Source organism: Haliotis asinina, chromosome 11 (genome assembly GCF_037392515.1).
Source record: "Haliotis asinina isolate JCU_RB_2024 chromosome 11, JCU_Hal_asi_v2, whole genome shotgun sequence".
NCBI lineage: Eukaryota > Metazoa > Mollusca > Gastropoda > Lepetellida > Haliotidae > Haliotis > Haliotis asinina.
In genome coordinates this window covers 27,253,221-27,272,820 of record NC_090290.1, presented here as the reverse complement: position 1 = coordinate 27,272,820, position 19,600 = coordinate 27,253,221, and the positions used below count along the sequence as shown (strand labels likewise).

The window sequence follows — 19,600 nt, the reverse complement described above, 5'->3', positions numbered from 1 at the left end:
TCTCAATGCTGGTTGCTCCAGCAAAGGCTTCCTCCCAGGCAGCAACTTGGTATTCAGGGCAAAGTCCACAGATAACAGAGACTACCATTTCGAAATGAATGATGTGGTTTTTCTAGATTCGGTTAAAAACAAGTTGGTACCAGCTCTGCCAGAGAAGTCTTTTATCATATTGGACAATGCCCCATACCTCATTGTGCAGGACCCTGACAGTAAAGCCCAGGCATTGAACAATCGAAAACGTGATATTATATCATGGCTTGACAAATTTCAGATCACACAGCCTTCAAAAGCAATAAAGCCTCAGCTATGTGAGATCATAAAAAGCCACAAAGGTGAACCTTTCTACAAAGCTGACAGTTACATAAAAAGTAATGGTCACCATATTCTGCGACTTCCACCCTATCACTGTGACCTTAGCCCCATTGAGATGATATGGGGTATTGTCAAAGAAGATGTTGCCAGATATAACACAACTTTTAGCTTATGTGATGTATAGGTTTTGGTTAAGGAATCCTTCATCAAAATCATGACTTAAACTTGGAAAAAATGTGCTAACAAGGTACCTAATGTCATTGAACACTGGTCTCGGGATGGCTTTCAACAGGCAACTGTGGCACCACTTGTCATCCCTTTAAGTTGTGACTATGACACTACGACAGATGAGGAACCAACAGGTCTCTAAGAATAGATTTTGAGATTTCCCCTACAACGACTGGTTGTTCCATTTCTGCGGTTTCAACCAGCCGTGACAGATAATAACTTTTGCGTTTTTAATGATGATAGTTTCTTTAACAAGTTTTTTGGTGGAGTCAAATATCAGACAGCTGTTGGGTATTAGTAAATGATAAACATGCATACTATTTATATTTTGTGGCAATTTTGTACAATCATAAAATTTGCAGTTCGTCAGTCTGTTTCTGACTCAAACAGACTGTAGTTGTAGCCATTTCAAGGTAACCATTCACCAGTTCATACTGAGTAATCACATAGCCGTTCATAAGTTGAAATATTCATAAAACAAACATGAACATCTGACCAGATGATTATCTAAAAAAGGTTGAGCCTAAAATACATGTTCAAACCAGAAAGTTGAGTGAAAGTACACGTTTGAAAGTATAATGGATGAGGAAAGTACACTTTTCCAAAGTGAAAATCATATTCATTTCTTAAACTTTTGACCAAAAGATATTCCATGTTACCCTGGCAATGGAGGTAGTAGCAAGAAGAGCAATTTCTGATTTTTTAACACAAATGTTAAAATGTGTCATTTGTCCTGATTAAACACTATGACAGAATAACAAGATAATTAGTGTTCCCAATAGTGATGGTTTCAACTCCCATCAGTTCTGCTCATACACCTTTCACTCAGTCCTTGATGCAACATTTCAAAATCCCTAAGACACTTACAATGCATATTTTGTCAATTTTCATATATAGTTTAGAATCATCAGAAGAAAAGTTACTTCACTGCTAATAATAAAGGAATCCCCTTGAAATATTCCCCTTCTGACTGGAAGAAATTCCGAAGTCTGCAGCAGCCCTTGCAAGTACATATCAAGTTGAGTCGTCCACGAACTCATTAAAGACTTGAGTAAATGAAGTAGTTGCTCAGGGAGGTCAAGACACTTTAGAATCCATTCAGGATGGACAGTCGTAAGATTTAAGATTTTCGTACACATGGAGAAGTTGCAGTGGTGTGTTTTAGATTCTTTCAAAATCATTTTCTGTACAAGAAGTTGATCCTTACACTCCCAACATCTCTTTTTCGCCCCCTTCTGCTCTCTATAAATTATATATCATTGGAAGTGCAGTAAGATGACACAAGGTTTGTCAAGCACCCTGTAAATATTGTGCATTGTGTATTTAAACATGTGAAAGGGATCAGTCAAGTCTCCTTTCTTGGGAAGGAGTATTGTGCGACCTTTGCAGAACCATGGAGGAACATCACCTGTGTCCACAGGAGAATTGAAACAGTGACGGAATGGTGTTTGGACATAGGGAAACAGTTTCCACTATCAGTTTCGAATACCATCAGGCCCGAGAACTGTATTAGATTTGGACTTCATAATGACACTTCTTAGGCAATCTGGTGAGGTGTAACAGAAAAATACCTAGTTATTTCCTCCTGCATTGCATTATGATAATCACCGACCCATGGTGTCTCAAGGTTGCAGTCGCTGGGTACAGACCACAACTGTTTCCAGAAACATTCATTGGCATCCATGGGAGGCCATTTATCATGCTCACAATCACCACTTGTTTTAATCTGCCTGTAGAAGAGCTTTTCATTGCTTCTAAAAAGTTTAATTTGTTTGATGAATTTGTTTTTCTTATCCCAATTTTTCTTTCTTTCAGTCCAAACTTCTAATTCTGCCTTAGGCCCGGAATCGACAATTTGGAGAAGAAACTTTTCTTTTGTTGTCTTGTACTGTAATTTTAATTTTCTCCTTAATTGCCTTTTGTCGTTTAGACATGAGATTCCCTGATGATCACACCAGTAAGTCAAATCCATGTGCAGTGTATCTCAGGAATGATCTCAGGACACAGGTAGGTTCGACTGCATCTCTCTAGTAGTCTGTGATGAATAGCTGTAGATGAACAGGAACACTAATACTGTAGGGATTGCCGAATCTATTGTCAAGCTCAAACGCTGAGACGCAGTGGCTGAGACAAAGGTTTGTTGAACGCAGATTCACCAAACGTGAGTCATAATCGCTCGAGAAGAGGTGCAGCCATCCAGAGAAATAGATTCATGAGAGATCATGAAATCTTGAGTGATCACTGAAAGCTGTCACATGGGAGATTGGCACTCCTCATGTAGCAGAGTGAGTGAGCGAGTTTAGTTTTATGCCGCACTCAGTTATATTCCAGCCATATGGCGGTGGTCTGTAAATAATGGAGTCTGGACCAGACAATCCAGTGACCAACAACATGAAAATCGATCTGCGCAATTGGGAACCGATGACATGTGTCAACAAAGTCAGTGTGCCTGGCCACCCAATCCCATTGGTTGCCTCTCAGGCAAGGGAGATAGCATACAATGTTATCATGTGTATGGACAAAAATTGTGCAACCAAAGCAGATTCTCTTTTCCAAAGTAGCCTTGCTATTGGACTCTCAACAGCAACTTTAAAGCGCATTAAGGCAGAAGGTGGTAGTAGTGCAAGTGGACCTACATTTATCAGTCCCACCAGGTTGCACAAACCCAAAACTTGCAGTTACAAACTGAGAGGCGTAATATGGCGTAAAGTTTATATGGCGTAAAAAAACACTCTGGATACGATGTATGATATGGCAAAGTGCCAGTTGAACTACAAGGGTTCTAAGGAAAGTTTTTGAAAAAATCTCAAAGACATGGGGTTTAGGTGGTGAAAAACGCAGTCAAAACGTAAACTTTTAATGGAACGTAAAGACATTGTTTCCAAGCGTTTGCAATACTTGCGTGCAATAAAGAAATACAGAGAAGAAAATCGAACACTCATCTTTATCAATGAAACATGGTTGCATGTACACCACATTGTCCCAAAGTGTTGGCAACTTGAGGGTGAAGTCGTAATAAATGGGGTTCAACCTCCACCTGGCACCGGACCTCGACTTATTGTGGTTCATACAGGGGGTGAAAACGGTTTTGTTCCAAATGCTTTGCTTGTTTTTGATTCCAAACTCAAATCAACAGACTATCATGACGAGATGAACTTCGATAATTTTTCCAAATGGCTCCAGGAAAAGTTGATCCCAAACCTTCCACTGCACTCTGTCATCGTTATGGATAATGCACCATATCAGAGCAAGCAAGCCGACAAATGTCCGACTACCACCAACAGAAAAGATGACATAAAAGCGTGGCTACAAAGGCACAATATCTCATTAGATGAGAAAATGCTTGAAGCCGAACTATTGTTTCTTGCAAAATCCAACAAATCGGGCCCTGTCTACAGAGTAGACACGATGTTGAAGCAACATGGTCATGATGTACTACGTCTCCCTCCATACCACACAGAACTAAACCCGATTCAGTTAATTTGGGCAAATGTGAAAAATTATGTCGTTTCACAAAACTTGCAGTTCACAAAAAGTTCCTTAAGAGCTGCCATAAATGAAAGGATGTCTGCATTCGGTGCAAAAGAATGGTCGGAATGTTGTAAACATGTTAAAACAATTGAAGATGGTTACTGGCAACGCAAAATAGCAGTAGAAAGGGAAATTGGCAGACTAGTGATTGACTTAGGACTTGCAAGTGATTCAGACACCGAGACTGATTCAGAGAGTGATAATTAAAGCATAAATCAGTAAGTCCGCCTAATTTTCCAGCATTGTTGTGTCTTGTATAATAACTGACACATACCATATCAGGTTTTTACTGTTCTCATACTTTGTCATAAAAAAAGAGTAATCTTTGGTGAGTTGTCTGTATTTTATATTTTTTTAGTCACTGATAAATCTACCGAGTCTGGTACTAAGTAATCCCCAAACCGACAAATTTGTGTACAAAGATATTTCTCACTGACCTATCAATGTCAAAAGGTATTTTCAGTTTTCTGTACACAATTTTGGTGACCATAATAAGAATATGACAGAAATTTGGAAATACTGTTTGAATACTAACCATTTCTCTGGAACTGGTTATATAAATGTCCAAGACATGTATTCCCGGTTGATTACAAGTGGAATTATGGACGAAAATCAGCCCGTACAGAGAAATAGGAACAAAATTATGGGATAAAAATATTTCCCCCTTGCTACTCTAATTTAGCCACCACCATTCGGTAACAGATAACTTTTAACATATTAAAAAGTTAAATGAAACACAATTAACTATATGTAATTATTATCTATTTAATATTTAGCAGACAAAAAGTCAACTTTACCCATTAAAACAACACCGCATATTCCTTCGAATGATATGACTGCAATTTCAGGCATAAGATACTGATATTCCACGCTAACCTTCAGGTAAGACGAAGACAAATAGATGATTGGGCCATTGACAAGCATTTTAGATATTCAACAATTTTGTTAAAAAAAAACCCAGGAAAATGTCATTTGCTTCGTGAAATGGATCGGTGGTCCTAAACACATTTGCTCAGTATATTGTGTTGATTCAATTCGCTGGGATTGTACCTGTTCCCAAATTGAGTGTGCTATAACAATTCATGCATGAAACACACGGGGAAAATGAACTTCTTTATATTTATCAGACAACCTGTCTCCCTGTTGTTTCAAGTGGATCGTTCTGTGGGGCATACCCAAGTATGCAAATTGCGGTCATTTGTCAGGTCGTGGATCATCTTATATGTGTTTACCAGTAGTATCCAGTACTTTCGATCTTCAGGTCATCATGCCATCTGTATATTTTGAGACACTTAATACGTCTGATTTATGCTTTTCTATGGGTATCATACTCTTTTACATGCATCAACATGAACCTTATGAAAGAAAGACATGATAGGTGTTGATCAATAGAGATGACCCCAACATGAGATGACCCCTTTTGCTGGCATTTCATGCCAAGTGTCGATGATATATCGTTGTACCTGGCTGAGTGGTTTAATTGCCAACTATAGTTTCTAACTTTTTCGCGGGGTCTAAAGTGGGAAAGAAGAAGCCTTTAAATTGATTTTAGGGTGGGCAAAGTTTGGCTTACGACAAACTTTCCCAGAGGAAGATCTGGCCAGGGGAAAGTTTGGGACTCGAGGAGGCCTTGAACCTTCTTCAACTTAAAAAGCGTGTTCACTCTCTGTGGTCAACATAAGAGAGAGAGTACAATACTTGCGATAGGATAATTTTTAAGAATTAAATGTTTATGTAAAATTTTACTATTATTATTAAGTTTGTTTAAGTAGAAATGATATTCATGGCAATATCATTCAATAGATAAGTTGTTAGATATAACATATGATATGTTGGATCAACATCTGAATCTACTCACTGTTGATATTTTGAGTGCTGACAGATAAAAAGACCGAATCTCCAGATACTTAAAGATGTTGTACACCACTTTGATCAGCCTGAATACCCAGAAAATGGATGCAATGACCAGACACACTATGATGAAAAAGTCAAACCTGAAACAGAACAGAAGAAAATTGAAGTATCAACTTCTTCAATACAAGGCCTACAATAGTTTGCTGCAACTGTCAAATTTACAAAGCATTACTACAAATGACTTCAAAAACAAAGATGCAGGAACACACACACATTGTCCTGTTTTATTAGTGTTGGATACATATGTCTCTGGTTAAAAGTTAAAGAAAAATGTTTTGCAGGTCTGTATCTTTAATTCTAAAACAAATTTTATACAAATAAGGTGCTGACATCACATCCAAAACCAAAGTCAGATGAACCACTACCATTTCCTGAATGCCCTAAAAAGGCAATACATCAACAATTTAAATTTCAGTAAGCATTTGTCAGCTGACCTCACCAATACATATTTTTAAACTTATCCTATCTCACGATTTGCACTTCTCTCTCTTGCTTCGACGCTGAGTGGAACGAATTAGAACTTTCCTGTAGGCCTCTCTTGTCCATATGCCCGTGTTCCCTAGGCTGCTCTCCTTACAGGACGGGTCCCTTAGCCCATGCAGAGCATGCAGCATGCTCCCCTATCTACCCACGTGACTACCTCAGAGAGATCATTCTTCTTCTTGTCGCACGACAGAGTGGACGTATCTTAGTTCTTGTATAGAGTTTGAGTTGTTTTGTATTATGAGGAAAACAGATCCTCCGAACAAGAAGCGTAAGTTTTGCGCTCAGTGTAAAACTATTTTTTCTACTTTGGACCCACACATATCGTGTGTTGATTGTGTGGGTCAATGTTCTTGGGAGAAACGTTGTGAGAAGTGTGCAGGTTTATCAACTGAAGATTTCAAGGCTTATAAGCGGGTTTGTGCTCGTAGGATTGCAGATAGAGCTAGGAATGCATCTGCTGACCAAGGCCCCACTCCTACCAAGAAACCACGCCTGGATTGTCCTACCCTCACCCCTCGTCGTTTGAAATCCCCGCTCTCCGAGGCGGAGGATTTTTTGGACACTTCTTCAGATTCTTACCTTTCGGAAGATGTTCGGAAGCTTTTGGGGACGCATTCTTCACCTGGATCAACGTCTCAGGCCGGCTCTAGGGTAGTTGTTATGGATAATCCTTTAGTATCTACTGTCTCCTCTGATCTGCGGTCTACTCTCTTGGTTTCTAGGGCCTCTGGTTCGTCTCAAAACGTGACAACAGCCGCTTTGGTTCACCGATCACCTGCATTACAAAATAATTCCGTTTCTCCAAGTCATTCAAGGCGATCACGTTCGATTCATCGATCTCTTTCGTTGGAACGTTCAAGTTCTAGTAGGTCTAGATCGTCTGATAGGTTTGTCGCGAATCCATCTCGTAGATCGACTGAACGGTCATGTTCACCCCAGCAGAGTGGCGTTGGTCGTCAGTCTGTTTCTATTGATCATACTAAAACACGTATTGATTCAAATGGTGGTATCGGCACTTCCTCCCGTTTGGATTCACGTCGCCAAACTGATTCACCAGGCCGAATCAATTCACCAGATCGAATCAATTCACCAGGCCGAATCAATTCACCACATCGAATCAGTTCACATGGTCGAATCAATTCACCAGATAGAATCAATTCACATGGCCGTTTCAATTCACCATGTACAGGTTTGGGTGAACGGGTTGGGTCTCAAACCACGGCTTCTAGACAAAGTGAGTCATGGAATCGAATTGATTCAAGTACACGAACTGGTTTGCCTCATCAATTTGATTCGTCAGCTCATCCCAATTCACGCCACTTATGTGATTCGCATCAGCGTTCTGGGGGTGTTTCCCGGACTGGATCACTTCAGCGTTCAGGTTCACCTGCTCGCTCAAGATCATCCCATCGGGATGGTAGGTCAGGCTCTACTAATCGATCCAAATCGCCAGATCGGGTTAGGTCATCCCATCCTTCTGTCTCCCCGACTAGTCAACATGCTATGGTTCGTTTGATTTCACCAGTTCGCTCCCCATCCAGATGCCGGTATAGTTCCAGGGACCGTCGCTCTCCTTCACGTCAAACTGATTCGGATCATATGACGGGGGCGACAATTCTGCCTGAATCATGGAATCCTAATCAGGATTCCTCTCAAGGGCCAGATCTAAATACAATGCTTCGGGCTATTACAGTAGCTTGAAATCAATGTCAACCTTCGACTACGTCAAGTTCAGTTCCAGTTGCATCATCTGGTAACCAGTCTTCCACTGGTGTATCTCATCAACCCTCTCCAAATAATTCGGATATTTCTACCCCAGAGGGTAGTTTTGATTTAGTAGAACCTTTGCATGTACTTGCCTGGATTGTTGAAAAGCTTCAGCTGTCGGTGAGCAGATCTCCGGATGACCTTAGTGTGTCTTATGCTCTGAAGAATAGAGACCTATCGACCATTACCTTGCCACCACGACGGTGCATTCTGCAAATGAAAAGTTCATTAGATGATGCGTATAAGAAATTGAAACGCGTGAAGGATGGTTTGTCTTCACCCAAGTTTATGCCATCCATTGCTCACGGCCATGGGTTTTCTGTGTTGGCTTCATCTCCATCAGTTGACGAGGATATTTCTACACTATGTGGCAAACGCGCTGCTTCACCTTTCTTTGTGGAAGATAGGGAATTGGCACATATGGATATGACTATTCGTCGCACACTACCCTTTATCAATTGTGCTATTTCGGCAGTGGATGCTGTTGCTGTAGCTGTTGATCACGCATATACTGACCAAGATGCTTATATCAGGGGATGCATGGCATTGGTCTTAGACCAGTTTCAGGTCATTCTAGACCAATTATCCCATTTTTTCGGGTACGTACTTGCAGTGCGCAGGAGAGGCCCCCTCAACATTTCATCTTGGGATGAACGCTTCAAGGCTGAATTGTTTAGACAGCCTTTTTCCTCAGATATGCTGTTTGGTGGTAACATTGGAGAAGTTTCAAACAAGGTGCATCAGGACACTCATTTTCAGGTCTCTGTTGAATTACTGAAAATACAGAAATCTCAGCTGCAAAGTTCATTGAAACAACGCAGAACGCCTCGTTTCTCTCCAACCAACCCAGATTTGAAAGACTGCTTTCGTGACAGACCCTTTATCCAAACACGGAACAGGAGTAGAAAACCTTCCCGGGGTGGCGCCTCTCGTCGTCCCACCAAGACAGGTCCCGACATTGGAAGTGGCACCTCTAAGCAGTGACTCACAGAGATTGCTGCCCGACTTGGTCCTACCGTCCCCAATAGTCCCGATCTTCGACTCACCGGTGGGCGGAAGATTAGGAAAGTTTGCACCCAACTGGGAGATTCTCAGAGATCCATATGTTTCGGCGATTCTCACTCACGGATATCCAATGCCGCTTGTCGGGAATCCCCCTCTCACAGTCATTCCTCTTCAACGCACTTATCCTCCGGATCAAAGTTTGCTTCTTCAGGCCACCATAGAGACACTTCTGGACAAGCATGCTGTAGAACAGCTCGACCCACTCATTGTTACTCCAGGGTTCTACTCCCCAATATTTCTGGTGCCAAAAAAGAATTCAAACAAACTTCGTTTGATATTCAACATGAAACAGTTCAATGCCCGGTTTCTGTCACCACCACCCCACTTTCGGATGGTGTCAGTCAACCTGCTACGCACCATTTTGAAGAAAGGGGACTATCTGATTTCCCTCGACCTGCAAGATGCCTATTTTCACATACCAATACATCCAGATCACCGGAAGTATCTTCGGTTCACGTTCCAAGGACGTCATTACCAGTGGATGGTACTACCATTTGGAATATCTACGGCCCCATGGCTTTTTACTCGGGTAACCAAACCGATAACAAGCTACCTGCATTGTCGGGGAATCACTTTCGAGAGCTACATCGACGACTGTGTTCAAGCTCAGCAGGATCCAGTTGTCCTTCATCTCCACAGGCAGTTCACCATCAAGTTGCTAACGCAATTAGGGTGGCTCCTGAATTACGAGAAGTCGGAATTAATACCGACTCGGAGATTACAATTCATAGGGGCGATATTCGACACGCATCAGGGCATGTTATTTGTACCTCAGGACAGATGGGACAAGATTCAGCGCATTCTACCCCTAGCATTGAATTCACCCAGAACCCTCCGCCAATGGCAAGAGTTACTAGGGTTGTTAACGTCGGCACAAGCACTGACTTACAGGGGCCAACTACAACTTCGCCCTCTCCAAATGTTTTTGTGCCCATACATCCGGAACGACAACCCCAGGGAGATGATTCGTCTTCCAGAGCAGCTACGGCCAGTTCTTTGTTGGTGGCTCAACGAACAGAATGTTTGCGCCGGAGTCTCTATGGCGCCATTCACACCGACTCTTCACCTGTTCGTCAACGCATCCCTCGAGGGTTGGGGTGCCCACTTTCTTCATCATCGAGTGGCCGGGCAGTGGTCATCCGCAGAAAAGACCCTTCACATCAACGAGTTGGAATTCAGTGCGGTCATTCTAGCCATTCAACATTGGGCAACAGAACTCCAGTCGTCCCATCTACTGATTCAATCGGACAATTCAACAGTGGTATGGTACATCAACCATCAAGGCTCGACAGGGTCAGCAGCTCTGCTTCGGTGGACGTTTCGGTTTTACCACCTAATCGATTCTCTTCACATTGTGGCAAGAGCCCAACCAGAAGTAGATCTATTCGCCACTCGGTACAACCATCAGCTTCCAAGGTTCGTATCACCTATTCCGGATCCTCAGGCGTGGGACCACGATGCGATAGCAATATCTTGGGAGGGACTGAACGCCTACGCGTTTCCTCCCCCGGCTCTACTTCCCAAGGTTGTTCAGAAGTTACTTACAACCAGCCAGATTCGTCTGGTCTTGGTTGCACCCTATTGGCCAGCAAGAAGTTGGTTCGTCGATCTAAAGCAATTAGCAGAACCGAATCCAGTACCGCTACCCGCCCGCAACGACTTACTTCGTCATCCTCATTTAGACGTGTACCACGGGTCACCACAGACCCTGAATCTGCACGTATGGTGCATTTACAGAAATCTCTGAGAGCCAAGGGTTACTCTCAGAGAGTAGCTGCAGCTATAACTTCTGCACACAGGACTTCAACTCGATCATTGTATGACAATAAATGGAAGAAATTTGAACATTATTGTGGTATTAGGGGAATTATGTCTCCCATCACTGCATCACCTCAAGTCGTTGCAGAATTTCTACAGCATTTACGAACTACGAGGAAGCTTAAAGGTACTACATTGTCAACCTATTTGGCTGCCATTAATTCGGTTCTTGCTACAACTACTGGAACAAAGGTGTCTACTACTCCCGAGCTCCAGTCTCTGCTTCGCTCGTGCAGGCTTGCTGACCAGTCCAGGAAGTTCAGACCTCCTGCATGGGATTTGTCAGCTGTCCTCCGTCATTTAGTGTCCACTGACTATGAACCATTACATGATAAGGAGTTTGAACAGATAACGTTCAAAACTTTCTTTTTAGTAGCATTGGCTACTGCGGCTCGTATTTCAGAGTTGCATGCACTTGATGTGAATCGCGTGCAGTTTGAACGAAAACGGCATGGCAGAGTATTTCTGGGATTGCGTTGGGACTTTGTCGCAAAAAAACAGTTACCAGGACAACCAGATAGACGTTTTACTATCCCTCCTTTGTCAACGATTCTTGGGCCTGATGATGTGGAAGATTCATCTCTCTGCCCTGTCAGAGCTCTACGGATCTTCCTAGCTGCCTCCCTAGATCGCCGTCGTCTTCGTAAGAGGCTATTCATCCAGCTGTCATCTACATCCAAGGCTGAGGTTTCACAAACAACCTTATCTTTTTGGATGCGTGCAACTATACTGAGGGCGTATGCTTTTGCTGGACTGCCACCCCCAGCAGCATCCAATCCTCATGAGACCCGTGCGTTAGCGTCTACGATGGCTCTACACAGCAACTGTTCCTTGACGTCCATCATGGAGGGTTGCTTTTGGCGCTCTGATACAGTGTTTTCTTCGCATTATCTGAGGGATTTGTCGGTCACTGATGTCCAAGGTCTTCACCAGTTCGGACCCCTTGTCTTGGCCCAGCAGCTGTCATCGGCCCGTCAACGCAGATGAGGAAGAGTGCGTTTATGCTTTCTTTCTCGTGTACATACTGAATAAAATTTTGAACTTTGTTTCTGAGTTTTGTTCTGAATTCTTCTGGGAATTGAACTCTTTACTCAATTTATTGGGTGATTGCTATTAGTGTCTATACGGATCTACAGTAGCTAGATCCTGTGTTTTCGATGTAGAAGAGTTCAACAATCTCGCTTGCTGACCTCTACTCCTCGAAGCAATCACGTCAGTGTAGTGAGTCCTTCCCGATTTCCTTTACGGATTTCGTAGCGTTCATAGCTCCTAAGTTCCTTAGCACACCTTTGTGGTCTTACTGTGGTAAGTAGTGGAAGCCATTTGGTGTTGTTTTGGTACTGAACGTTAAACTTGTGAGCTTTCCGATTCAGTTTCCTTTTCCCCTCTTTGTGATGGGGTCTGGGGGGCTGTCTCGAAGCAGGTACGGGCCCGATTACTAGTCATAAGACTTTAATTACGGGGGTACTCTGATAAATCGCAACGAAGTGACATGACTCGCCTAGTTGCGTCTCCTTGCATTTGCGAGGGTTGCGGCCGAACACCACATTGCTCAGGAGTACCCACTCCTTGGGAGCGATGGCGCCTAGTAAGCCAAGGGGTTCAGGAGAACCCACCACTAGTATAGGTTCTATGCTAGTTGAATGCGACCTCTCTTGTTCATTGCTACCTACGGTTGTCTTTAGCCTACACAGTAATACTGTCAGTGCTTTGAGACATAGGGTAATCTGTTACCCGCCGTCCAACCGTGGGATAAGTGCAAATCGTGAGATAGGATAAGTTTAAAAATTTGGAAATTTTAACTATAAATTGTATATTTATATACTTATCCAATCTCACGCGATGTATGCCCACCCAGCCTCCCCACTACACAGATTTAGACGTGGGCTCCAAGAAAGAATGATCTCTCTGAGGTAGTCACGTGGGTAGATAGGGGAGCATGCTGCATGCTCTGCATGGGCTAAGGGACCCGTCCTGTAAGGAGAGCAGCCTAGGGAACACGGGCATATGGACAAGAGAGGCCTACAGGAAAGTTCTAATTCGTTCCACTCAGCATCGAAGCAAGAGAGAGAAGTGCAAATCGTGAGATAGGATAAGTATATAAATATACAAATTATAGTTAAAATTTCCAAAATCATTATCAAAGTCATCTCATAAAGTATGCATTTGTATATCACTTTAAGCTCCAAAAGAAAGTTTTCGTTACTGAATTCCATTACAGTAGTGAGGATCATTGTACAGTGGAAGCTGTCTAAACCAGCACTCATTAAGACAGCTTAGCCACAGGAGGGACTGAGATGTTATGCAAATGTTCAACTTGCAGGACTGGACAGATGTCGGTTTTGACAGCTTCATATGTAAATCAATATGAGGTCCATTTGAAAAAATAACTTTGGATGGTGTAAGATGGTCCAGTGATTTAATCTTATGTAGTTAACATTATTGTTTAAATGTAGCTGACACAAGTGAAAAAGCCTCAGCCATATCATTGAAATGCATCCAGACTATTTTTCATAAAAGAATCAGATGTGACAGACAGGTATCCCATCCCAGTTTGCACATATATCATAATACAGGTTTATGAATGTGGTTGGGGTTCACGTTGGGTTCATGGCATTACAAAGGTACGAAGACATTTCAACCATAAAGCAGCAAAGTGATTAGTGCAGATTTCTCTGTGGAGAATACAACATATCTTCTGCCAGAGTCAATTTTCATTCTGTCTGTGATTATCGAGGAAAACATTTGGACACTGTTGTAGCAGGATAGATATAAAATCAAAGTCTTAATAGTCTCAGTTTACTATGCCTTGTGGATTCTGAGATAATGTTTCTAAATTTTCTTATTAGTTTCATCACTGTCTTTATGATTCTACATGTAATTCCCAGGGCTTGTTGTTACTAAAACAGTTTAACTAAGAGTTTTCTTTTATTTTTAGAATTCTCTGATTCTTTCTCCAGGTCTGGAAAGGAGGCCAAATATTAAAAGATGGGTAATTTCAAACCAGAAGCCATCTTATACCTTTTCTAAAATAGACTAGGTACAGTCCTACCTCTGGAAGCACTGGTGGACTGGGTAGATCGCTTCAGGTATCGTCACCTTGTGAGTATGGTTGTATGCGATGTTTGCAAACAAAACATCATAGTTTACGCACTCAATCAGGAATGTTGAAAACACAACCACAAACACAAACTGCCTGAAAAAGCAAAAGGGGAAAGAATTTATAATTATTTATCATGACTAGACAAAGTATAAAGCATAAACACTTACTGTTACAAAATAAAATCTGAAAGTAACTACAGTCAGATCTCGTCTATTCAAACACTTTGGGTTTTCTTATTGAATTGTTTGGACAAATGAATAATTCAGATATCTGAATCAGGACCTTGGTAGTCAGCTAAATATGAAACAAAACAACTAAAAATAACATTCAAACATAACTGCATCTTTATTTAATATAAGATCTTGCATAGCGTAGCATACTGATGATAGTTACGAGGTTAGGCTGAAATGTGAGTTACATCCCCTTGTATCACTCTTGTGAAGTAATTCAGTAAAGATTCAGGACGTGTTCTGTAGTTTCTGTTCTGCCAAAGTAAGAACACAACGTAATTGGTGAGGAGGAGTTTTCTGGTCTATGTGCATCCAAATATTCAAAGATGGCTGCTATCAGCAATATTGAGCCATTCAACAGAGTAAACAGTTTGTGGTACGTCTACTCTGGGCGGCTGATAGCGTACCTCAGTGTAAACATCATTGACGAAGATAATCGAGTAAATGCTTTCCAAGCGATTGTTGTGGGGAAAACTTTTGGATTACTCAGGAGTTTAAATTTATTGTCCCTAGTGAAACCCTTTACAAATACTTTGCCTGAATTAGTTGCTGTTTTGACAGCACATTTCGCAACAAAAACAGTGGTAATTTCACAACACAGATTACTTAACTGACTTCAAGGGCCAAATGGAACTATTTCAGACTATCTAGCTACACTTCGACAACTCACAAAGCCCTGTGATTTCGAACAGGGGCTCAATGATCAGCTCAGAGATCAGTTTGTGGGGGTTATCATCTAACTCAATTCAAAAACGTTTGTTATCAGAGGTAAGTGTTGATTTGGACTAAGTGGTTAAAATTGCTGTATCTTCATTGTATGTAAAAATATTCACAGTAATAAAAAGCAATAACAATACATCCTTGTTATCATAACATATATATAACATCATATAATCAATCAGGTTCATATCTACATGCACATGTACATCATAACTATACTAAGGACAAAAATTAAGGGAACCCATGGTTTTGTTCAACATGTTTAATTTCATTATTGGTCACAATTTGAAAGCTGCTTCGATAGACTTAGTAGCGAGTGTGTCCATCTCGTGCAGCCACACAAGCTTGACACCATGACGGCATGTTGGACACCAATCGCCAAATTGTCGCCCTTGGAATCAAGCCCCACTCTCGCTGTAATGACAAGATTGGCTGGTGCGGGATCCATGCAACAGACTCTTCACCCTAAAATGTCCCACAAATGTTCAATAGGGGACAGATCTGGGGATTTGGCAGGCTATGGCAACATTGCAATGGCTTGGTGTTGCAGAAAGTCAACTGCAACTCTAGCCCTGTGAGGACAAGCATTATTGTCCTTGAAGACGAAGTTTCAACCAGCTCTTTGAGCAAATGGAACAACATGGGGCAGCAAAATTTCATCAACATAGCGTTGACCTGTCAGATTTCCATGGACAATGACCAAATCTGTCCTCCTGTTGAATGAGATTCCATGACAGACCCCCCACCGTAAGAATTGTGTTCTTGTACAGTGTTACCACAATAACACTCCCCTCGACGTCACCATACACGGATAGGTCCGTCTGTGAACCTTAAACAAAAGCGGGACTCATTGCTGAACATCAAATTTCTCCGGTAACGGTGACCAAGCCTGTGACGTTCTTCAGCCTACTGTAAACGGATACACCCGTGATTAGCTGCCATGGCCACGCCTTTGAATGGACGTCTTGATTTGAGACCTCTGTCACGGAGCCTACTGCGTACCTTAGAGTTGGAATTCTGCACACCTGTGGCTCTAAAGAACTCAGTTTTCAGTGCTGGAGCAGTGACAAATCTGTTCCTCAGAGCAGTAGTCCTCAGGAGTGTGTCTTGTCTTGGTATGGTTTTACGACGTCGTACATGACCAGGTCTGACTTTCACATTACCCATTTGACAGTAGACATTGATGAGACGTGAAATGACGCTCTTTGATTGCCTGAAAAACTGTGCTACACGATTCTAGGACTGCCCGCCCTCTGTCATGCTTACTGCTTGCCATTTCTGTGCATTTGTCATGTAAAGTTTTGGTGGCATTTTTTCCAGTGAGAGAGACTCAATGACGCCATGAATTTTATATGCTTACTCGCACGTGCAAAAAGCAATGCACGTGCATCATGTACAGTTGACCTTGAAGTTAAACATGACTCAGTTTCCAGTGGATAATGTTCTGAGTTCAGATACAGTAGTCATGTTTACTATATATTGAATCCGGGGTTCCCTTAATTTTTGTATTTAGTATACACTGGCACAGAACTCATGGTGTTCTCACGCATCAGCTGCCATTTTTACCTGGATGTTGAATGTGTTCCTGTTTTCATACAACTGCTTCTACACTAACATACAGATTTCTGGTAAACAATAATTTATAACTTAAAAAAGTCTTTAACGTTTTTTTGTTGTTAATTTTTTTTGTGGAGGTCTTCAGCAATTTATCTTTCAAACTGCCAAGGAAGTCGAGGTCACTAACATCAAACACATCTAAGTGGTGTGTTAGAAAAGTTTGCAATGTGTTCAACGATGCTTTGGCCTCAGATAGCTAGGGAACTGCTGGATCAGGTGTCTGGTCTATTTCAGTGCTTATTTCTTCATCTACAGTACACGTAGGCTGGACAATCTTGTTGATATATCTTCAGTCAAGGCTTCCTCACATGGTAGGTTTGAGTCATATTCCATGAATTCTCTGACAGTACATGTGCGTCTGGGTAGAGCTTGTCAAGCATGTCTTGTAGATCATGGACATCTTCAAGTGGTTCATTTTCAGGGATGATCTGGCTGTCCCTAGGTGACAGGATTTTCGTGTGGTGCTAGCAGTTGATAACTGTTGATTGCTCCACAGCTCTCCACGCTGATCAAATGAACAGTTGGGCTTGTTTAATGTTCTGTGGTAAAGGCGTAAAGGCGTGTATGTGCTGGCGCTGTCATGATGAAATTTCATCTGTTGCTTCTTTATTATTCCGGCATCTAGGGGCCGAAAATGGGATGTTGTATTGGGAGGCAGATAATCAAGCTTGATGTTGGTTGGATCCACAGGGGCAAGGGAAGGGACATTGTCTAACTATACTATCATATGTCGACGCTGTGTGCGCACATGCCTGTCAGACTTCACAAGCTAGTCTTTGAAGGTCAGTGCAGTCATCCAAGCCTTCCCGTTTGCATACCAGTGACACACTGAATTAGGATCACATGTTTGTCAGAAGTCACACAGTTTGTATTCTGATAGGATTTTCTGCAATTTTTCTCCTCCTGCATCAACAGCGATCACCATCTTAATTCCATATCTCTGCCTGAATCTGGTCACCCATCCACTAGTGTAGGCAAAGTGAGTAACTCCTAATTTCCCTAGAATCTTAGCCTGTTCTCTTGACAGTTCATCGTTCACTGAATGGACCTACTCCTAACATCAGCAAACCGTAAAAATCACACCTTTTCAACATCCTCCTGCAGGGGTTTTCTAGCTCTTGTAGCATTGAAATCAGTCGTAGAGACGCTCAACCTCTTTGCAGACTGCTTCAGGATATCAGATGGGGTTGATCGTCCAATCTTCACATCAAACTTCTGCTTGGCAAAGGTGATGACTTGTGTTGTCTGGGGTTTGTCTTTCTTCAAAAGGCATATTTCTTTCTTCATCAATGGCATAATTTCTACTTGGGCTCTTAGCTGGTGGGGTACTCATGACAAACATCTTATGATGAAAACTCAGGTCAGTTGTAAGCATTTAATACACTTCATCCTATTGTATTTCTTGATTGAATTGTCTCAATTAATTATCTTGTGTTTGTAATTAACCTATGTGAAGTTCACTGACATTGGTGTCAAGCAGCCAGTAAGATACATGGTAATTACCACCCATGAGTGATTGTTTACAGTCGCATTATCCAACCAACTCTCTTGACTGTCAAATTACCAAATGTTTTTACACTGTATTTACAATAATCACTGGCTACATTGGTACGTCGGAGTGAGAAAGTAGTATACACAATGGAGGCAGAGGACCAGGTCCTCCTAGGGTCTTAATGTAAAACTTTAAGGCCCTGGTTGTCGTCCCTTATCTTCCCTTGTCCCCAATGTGTATACCACTTACCAAGGTGCATGCAAAATCTGAGTAAAATTGGTGGAATAGTTTTTGAAATGTGGACTTCAAAGTGATCATAGGCATCCAGTCCAGGTTCAATGTCAATCAATCTTGAGCCAGGAGATAGCTGTTGTGCGAGTCATGTAATTCTCAGGGGAACTCCAAGTCCAATTTGAGCATGTAGCCATATCACTACGCATGGATAAAAAATTTTGATTGTGTCGGGCCAGGAGACTCATTCGAATCTTCCTGTGGGGAGATACTGGCTCATGGCAGAGCCGTACAGGCTGTTGGCATTGAGGTATAGGTGTTTGGTCGGTTTCCACTTACTTGTTGGCTTTGGCATGTTGTTTGGAGGCCATGGAAAACCTGCCTTGCATGCCTTTCTCTACAAAAGGGTAAACGTCGTAATCCGTCAGTAGTTTCAGTTCCTTGCTGACTAAACGTCTCGAACATGTCGGCCTACAGCAGCATGTCCGTTTTCAAGTACAGGTCATGCTAATCGCCCAGAGTCTTGCAGCCCAGTTTGTTTCGTGTGCACATAATCAATCGTCTGGAGTGATGGTTGAGTCGGTCAAGGTGCTCTGAAAGTGATGAATGGGAGGCAATTGCATCTTGTCAAACTTGGACCAATCATTCATGTAATCATAAGGGTAGACACACTTCCAGAGCAGCAGACACCAAGTCTCTGTGTCTGTGTATCAATTGGTGATGTCAAAATCATTGGGATTGTTGGCTTTCACCAGATTGTCTAGAGATGACTGCATGAACTGAATGCTGTCAATGAATATTAGACCGTTCAAGGAGAACGAGATGTATTTTCCATGTTGTTTGGGATGCACATTATTTTGCCAGAACTTCACGATGGCCTGTGTGATCAAGTGGGAATCATACCCATGAGGGATTGTGAAACACACCAGGATTTTTTATGGTGTTGGGATCGATTCTGACCTTCAGGTTGCATGCGTTATGAGTGGCACGTCTGTACTTGGCAGTGATGTGGCAATGATCTCTCGTGACATTCTCGTTCAGGGGTCAGTTACACACATGGCAATTCTTGGGCTTCTTGTGAGCAAG

The 19,600-nt window shown here is 42.1% G+C and overlaps 1 protein-coding gene across 1 annotated transcript in view; it reads right to left on the bottom strand.

Annotated features, from left to right (window-relative positions):
* Window positions 1–19,600, bottom strand: part of LOC137256621 (autophagy-related protein 9A-like) — a 335,545-nt gene that overhangs the window by 257,456 nt on the left and 58,489 nt on the right. Inside the window, exons 4-5 of the mRNA XM_067794505.1 lie at window positions 14,174–14,317; window positions 5,930–6,065 (exon numbers count right to left, since the gene is read on the bottom strand). Coding sequence (XP_067650606.1) covers window positions 5,930–6,065; window positions 14,174–14,317 — 280 coding nt within the window. The remainder of the gene's footprint in view (window positions 1–5,929; window positions 6,066–14,173; window positions 14,318–19,600) is intronic.